This window comes from Henckelia pumila, chromosome 1, assembly GCF_033568475.1.
Source record: "Henckelia pumila isolate YLH828 chromosome 1, ASM3356847v2, whole genome shotgun sequence".
NCBI classification, from domain to species: domain Eukaryota; kingdom Viridiplantae; phylum Streptophyta; class Magnoliopsida; order Lamiales; family Gesneriaceae; genus Henckelia; species Henckelia pumila.
The window spans coordinates 67,622,914-67,629,926 of NC_133120.1; the positions used below are offsets into that span (position 1 = coordinate 67,622,914).

The following is a 7,013-nucleotide window of genomic DNA, read 5'->3' on the forward strand; positions in this document are numbered from 1 at the left end:
ACTTTTGATGTATATTGATGTCTTTGAAAATTTCAGAAGTTATGCATGCCTAATTTTTGAATTTTATATGGTGATTGGGCTGTTTTTAAAGCATGTGAAGTGTATTTTAATGTTTGGCAATTGGTTGCATTGATTTCTCAAGAATTCAAGGCATTTTGGTGCATACAATTGATGTTTTTGAATTGTGGAGTGGAGGTGTGGTTGAGGGCTGCCAAGGTGCTTGTGTTAAGTCCTAAGAGATGGTATGGAGTGTGTTTAGTTGTTTGGAAGTAGGTGGGGGTAAGGATATAAGGCTTGGTGGTGATTCCTCAAAGTAGAAGTGTTATAGGATGGCATTTGCATTGAGCAGGGCTTACTGATTTTGGGACAGGGGAGTTGTCAAATGAGGTCTGGGCGTGGTTAGGTCTGGTCCTAGGTCAATTTCATGATGTTGTGGTCGTGTCGGTATAAAATAAGCTCGTTTCGGTTAAGATTTCAATGAGTTATGGATCTTTGAAGTTAAGGTGTCGGTGCAGAATTTTAGGAGTAAAAGTGGGCTGTCCGGATTTGAGTTTTGATAGGATTTCTTGGTTGGTCAAATGAGGTTACAAACTGGTCCTATGGTTAGTTGTTAGTGTTTGTAGGTGTCGTTTTGAGCGGGGTCAAATTTGGTTAAGGTAAGATAGAGTTAAGGACTTTTCGGTTTGATTGCTCGGGTTTTGCCTTGTTAGTAGAAAGTGGAGTTAAAGTTGGGTATTTCACCTAGGGGCAGCCACTCTCTCTCCCAATACCAAAATTTTTGAGTTTATTTTCATTTCTTAAAGTTGCATATTCGTGTGCGTGAGTCTCGTCTTCGAGCCAAGAAATATTTTCAAAAGAAGCCGCTTCAATTCTTGCATGCTAAGTATTTTGAGTCGAGTCAAAGAAGAAAAGAAAATATTTTTGAACAAAGTGAGTTGATTGTGACTGGACAGGGCAACGTGGATTGGTGGATGCCTCACCCACTTGCCATAGACGTGTAGAATGAGACCGGGAGACATCTCGGGATCCCTACCAAATAGAGACGTGTAGTGTGAGATCGGGAGAAATCTCGGCATCCCTAACAAATGAAAGTAAAGGGGCAAATCGCGTCGGGAGAAATCTCGGCGTCTTGCTGGCATAGTGCACTGCAGCCATGATCATGATCGAAACTTGAGTCACAACACAAGGATCTAAGTTCTAAAGCAAAAGTTAAAGTAAAGTTTCAAGTATCAGTTGACTCATCTTTATTTACTCAGTTTTATGTCATGCATGAGTTGCAGTTAAGTCAAGAAAGTTCAAGGTCTCATAGCGTGAGTTGGCGTGAGTTCATCATTGCATGTTGTCTCATTCCCTTGTATCATGCAGGTTTTCAGTTTAAGTTGAAAAGTATATTATGTATAGTACTTTGAGTATTACTGCAGGTATATTTTAAACCCTTGTTATTACATTGTTTATACTTGCTGAGTCATTAGACTCACTATGCTTGTTTGATTGCCAGATGAGGAGGAGTATCTAGAGATCGAGTGGCAGGATCCTCGGGGTTGAGGTTGCCGGCTTTGCAAGGCCCTATGACCGTTGCTATTTTTATGTTTCCGCATAAGACTGTGTTTGTAATAAAGAATTTTAGTTGAGTACTGTCAGTGTTAGCCAGGATGTGTTTTCCCTGTGCTTGAAATTTTATGATTTGAAGTTTGTTATCGATATTATTGCAACCGTGTGGGGTTGCCTTTATTTTCGAAGTTTATTATTATCGCAGTTTGGATTTCTTTTTTTACTTTTACTTCTTTATGTTCGAATTGCTGTGTGTGACAGGGTGGTTTGTTTACTTTCAAACAAGTCGTGGCAAAATTTTTAAAAATCCATATTTTCTTTATTATTTAATTAAGTTTAGAAGTTAGGGTCGTTTCAGTTGGTATCAGAGCACGGTCTTGGTTTGGGCTATGCCTACTGTCGGTTTCCAAAACTGAAGGGATCTCGCCTCAAAGTCTGTAAGATTTAAGTTTTTATTACTTCTATCTGTTTACGTTTGATAGTACTAGTTCCTATAATATTTTGAGTTTGTTTAAGTTTAAAGAAATTTTATTTTTTAAAGGCATGAAATTTGAATGTGAGAATTCGAACTTGCGTGTAGATGGCTCGTCGTCGTGATCTCCATGCACCTCCTCCGCTGCCACCACCTTCTCCACCGCCACCACCTCCACCAGCTGTGGATGTGGGGACTCAGGTGCTAGCTGGCTTAGCCCGTATCCTAGAGCAACATGTGGACGCTCCAAGGGCTGGACTTGGGACTGTTTATGAGCAGTTTAGGAAGATGAATCCGAAGGATTTTGCTGGCACTACTGATCCGCTGGTAGCGGAAGGATGGATTCGTTTGCTGGAGGTGATCTTTCGCTATATGCAGTTGGGGGACCCAGATCGAGTACGTTGTGTTGTCTTCCTTCTCCAGGATGATGCCGCCCTCTGGTGGGAGGGAGTTGAGAAGACGGTGGATCCGACTACCCTACCCTGGACTAAGTTCAAGAGACTTTTCTTTGAGAAGTATTTTACCGCGGATGTGAGGGCCCATTTGAAGACGGAGTTTCTGAGCCTTCGACAGGGATATCTATCAGTGACTCAGTTCGTGGTGAAGTTTTAGCGGGGTTGCCATTTTGTGCCTTTGATTGGAGACGACAAGGCTTAGAAGCTCCAGCACTTTATTGTTGGATTGCGACCCTCTATCCGCCGGGATGTGCTCATGGCGGAGCCAGCTGACTATGCTTCTGCATCAGACGAGCTTTGAGGTCTGAGCAGACATTGAGGGACATCAGCGCCGAGGCGCAGGGTAAGAGGCCATACCCAGCACATGGCCAGCAGCAGCAGCACGGCAAGAGGCCGTATACTGGACCGCAGCGTCAGCAGGCCCAGAGACCCCAGGGGCATCAGGCCCAGAGACCTCATGGGCATCAAGCCCAATTACCCGCTCCACCCAAGACTGAGGATAAACCTATTTGCAGGACATGCCACCGTCTGCACTTTGGGAAGTGCTTGATGAATGCAGGAGTATGTTTCAAATGCAAGAAGCTGGGTCATCAAGCTAAAGATTGCCCAGAGTTGAGGAGGCCCGTGTAGGGTCGAGTGTTCGTGATGCAGGCCGAGGAGGCCGACCCAGATACTACACTCATCACAGGTAACATCTTAAGTTTTTGGTTTAGAGCAGTTAAACGATTCACTAATGCATGTGATTTTAATTTCTTGTTCGGGGTTAATATTTTGTAGCATGTTGCATTTTTGAATAACCTGACTGTAATAGCATGCGTAGTATCATATTTGGGATTTGGTTACTTAGAATGAGTCTAAGTAGAATTTGTGTTATTTAACTTCATTTTTTTTCTGTGGTTGGACTCACCGTTAATGCAGGAAGGATTTTAGTAGCCGATGTAGCCACCAGAGCTTTGTTAGACTCAGGGGCTACCCACTCTTTCATTTCGGAGGCTTTTACCCATAAAAGGGGTATTCAGCACGAAGAGTTGTCGATTGGGTTTTCAGTGACTATCCCTTCAGGGGAAGAGCTATCCACCCGGAGATTTGTAAAGAATCTTGAGTTGCTATTTCAAGGACAGTCAGTGGTTGCAGATTTCATAGTTTTGCCTATGACAGAGTTTGATTTGATACTTGGGATGGATTGGATGACAAAGAATGATGTAGTGATTTATTTTCAGCGCAGAGCAGTACTAGTCAGACCTGAGGGAGAGGAGCCCTTTTGGTTCGAGACTGCTAGGAGTTTGAGGAAGACTCGAATCATATCCTCTCTGCAAGCTAAGCAACTCGTGATTGATGGATGTGAGTCATTCCTAGCCAGCTTATCTTTGACAGAGTTGCCAGCACGTCCAACCATTTCAGATGTGGACGTTGTCAGAGATTTTGAGGATGTGTTCCCTGATGATGTTGCAGGCATTCCTCCTGATAGAGAGGTTGAGTTCTCTATAGACCTGGTTCCCGGTACCGTGCTAATTTCTAAGGCACCCTACAGACTAGCTCCCACAGAAATGAAGGAAATTAAAGAGCAGATTCAAGAGTTACTTGATAAAGGGTTCATACGCCCTAGTTTCTCTCCATGGGGCGCACCAGTCCTCTTTGTGAAAAAGAAGTACGGAAGTCTGAGATTGTGCATAGACTACCGAGGGTTGAATGGGGTAACAGTGAAGAACAAGTACCCACTTCCTAGAATTGAGGACCTCTTTGATCAGTTGCAAGGAGCCTAGGTATTTTCAAAGATTGATCTTCATTCCGGTTATCACCAGTTGAAGGTGAAGGAGTCTGATGTGTTCAAGACAGTGTTTAGGACTCGTTATGGCCACTACGAGTTCCTTGTGATGCCGTTCGGGATGACGAACGTGCCCGCGGTTTTCATGGATCTTATGAACCGCGTGTTTCAGCCATACTTGGACCGGTTTTTCATTGTCTTCATTGATGACATTCTCGTCTATTCCAAGGACAGAGAGGAGCACAAGCAGCATCTGAGAACCATTCTTGAGTTGCTCCGAGAAAGGAAGTTGTTAGCCAAGTTTGACAAGTGTGAATTTTGGTTGGAAAGAGTGGCATTCTTGGGACATATTATTTCCAAGAGTGGAGTAGAAGTAGATCCTTCTAAGGTTCAAGCAGTTAAGGAGTGGTCTGTGCCTAGAGGCGCATCAGAGATTCGCAGTTTTCTCAGTTTGGCCGGATATTATAGGAAGTTTATCAAGGGTTTTTCATCAATTGTTGTGCCCTTGACAGCATTGACTAAGAAGAATGCTAAGTTTTTTTGGAGCCCGAAGTGCCAAGAGAACTTTGATGTGTTGAAGGAGGCACTTACGTCGGCACCAGTGTTAGCCATGCCATCAGGGCAAGGCCATTTTGTGGTTTATACTGATGCTTCCAAGTTGGGACTGGGAGCAGTTCTTATGCAGCAAGATAGGGTTATTGCTTATGCTTCTAGGCAGTTGAAGGATCATGAGAAGAACTACCCTACTCATGATTTGGAGTTGGCAGCAGTGTTCTTTGCTCTCAATATTTGGAGGCACTATCTCTACGGAGAGAAGTGTAAGATATTCACCGACCATAAAAGCCTCAAATAATTCTTCACCCAGAAGGAGTTGAATATGAGATAGCGGAGATGGTTAGAGTTGGTGAAAGATTATGACTGCGATATTAGCTACCACCCGGGTAAAGCTAATGTAGTCGCAGCTGCATTGAGTAGAAAGTCAGCAGTGATTGCCTCTTTGACGGTGTCTAGACCTTTCCAGGATGAGATTCAGAGATTCGGACTAGAGTTCTATGCTGAGGGTAGAGCTCCTAGAATTTCAGCTTTGTCAGTGAAAACTACATTGTTTGACCGTATCAGAGTTGCTCAAGCAGTTGATGAGCAGTTGAGTAAGTGGATACGGAGAGCCGACGAGAGAGGCAGTGACTTGTACTCAGTGGTAGATGGTATTGTGAGGTTCAGAGGCCGTTTTGGATTCCCGTAGGTGACTCTCTGCAAGATACCATCATAGCAGAGGCACATACATCACCGTACTCTATTCACCCAGGGAGTACAAAGATGTATAGGGACCTTCAGCAGTTTTATTGGTGGCCAGGCATGAAGCATGATATCGCTCGTTTTGTGTCAGAGTGCTTGACATGCCAGCAGGTCAAGGCAGAACATCAGAGACCTGCAGGATTGCTTAAGCCACTCCCTATTCCTGAGTGGAAATGGGAGAATATTACCATGGATTTTGTTGTTGGCTTGCCGAAGACAGTGAGAGGTTCGGATGCTATTTGGGTTATTGTAGATCGTCTCACTAAGTCGGCGTACTTTTTACCTGTGAGGAAGACCTTCACTATGACTCAGTATGCGGATTTGTATATCCGGGATATAGTCAGACTACATGGTATCCCTGTTTCCATTGTGTCTGATAGAGATCCGCGGTTTACTTCGTCTTTTTGGAAGAGTCTTCATTACGCTTTGGGAACGCAGCTTCTGTTTAGTACCGCCTTTCACCCGCAGACGGATGGCCAGTCTGAGAGGGTGATTCAGATTTTGGAAAACCTTTTGAGGGCTTGCGCTTTTGATTTTCAGGGTAGTTGGTCGAGGCTACCACTAGTGGAGTTTGCATACAACAACAGTTTTCAGTCCACTATCGGCATGGCTCACTACGAGGCACTTTATGGGAGAAAGTGCAGATCTCCAGTTTTGTGGGATGATATTGGTGAGAAATCAGAGTTAGGACCTGAGATTGTTCAGCAGACTATCGATGTTGTATCCAAGATCCGGGATAGGATGAAGACTGACCAGAGCAGGCAGAAGAGTTACGCAGATCTTAGGAGGAGAGACTTGGAGTTCTCAGTAGGTGATCATGTTTTTATCCGAGTAGCTCCTTTGAAGGGCGTGATGAGATTCGGGAAGAAGGGGAAATTGGCTCTGAGGTTCGTTGGCCCTTTTGAGATTCTTGATAGAGTGGGGACGTTAGCCTATAGGTTGGCCTTGCCGCCTAATCTTGCTGGAGTACACAACGTCTTCCACGTATCCATGCTAAGGAAGTACATCTCGAATCCTTCTCATGTGCTCAACCTTGAGCCTCTTCTGACTTATGAAGAGAGACCTGACCGGATTATGGGGAGGCAGGAAAGGAGACTCCGTAACAAGACTATTCCAATGGTCAAGGTTAAGTGGTTGAATCATTCAGATGAAGAGGCCACTTGGGAGACAGAGGCAAATATTAGGACTCGCTATCCAAAGCTCTTTGGTAAGTTCTAATTTTGAGGACGAAATTCCATATTAGGGAGGGAAGAATTGTAGCACCTAGGATTTCATAATTTAAATTCCATGCCTAGAATTCTTTTTTTTTTTAATAATTATGATTTTAATTGCTTGGAATTAGTTGCTTAAGTTTCCTTTAAAGTTTAAGTGCTCAAATATTTTAAGTTATTTATTATTGAAATTTTGAGACAGTGACTTCCGGTTCCGGCGTTTGGCGATGGTGGATTTCGACGGTGAATTCTAATATTTGTTA

At 43.7% G+C, this 7,013-nt stretch overlaps 1 protein-coding gene across 1 annotated transcript; it reads left to right on the plus strand.

Moving 5' to 3' along the window:
• Positions 1 to 3,123: 3,123 nt before the first annotated feature.
• Positions 3,124 to 6,757, plus strand: LOC140864193 (uncharacterized). The gene is made up of 5 exons (XM_073268188.1): positions 3,124 to 3,166; positions 3,397 to 4,069; positions 4,478 to 4,880; positions 5,265 to 5,453; positions 5,978 to 6,757. The coding sequence occupies exons 1-5, from the start codon at positions 3,124 to 3,126 to the stop codon at positions 6,755 to 6,757; spliced, it is 2,088 nt and encodes a 695-aa protein (XP_073124289.1).
• The last annotated feature ends 256 nt before the right edge of the window (positions 6,758 to 7,013 follow it).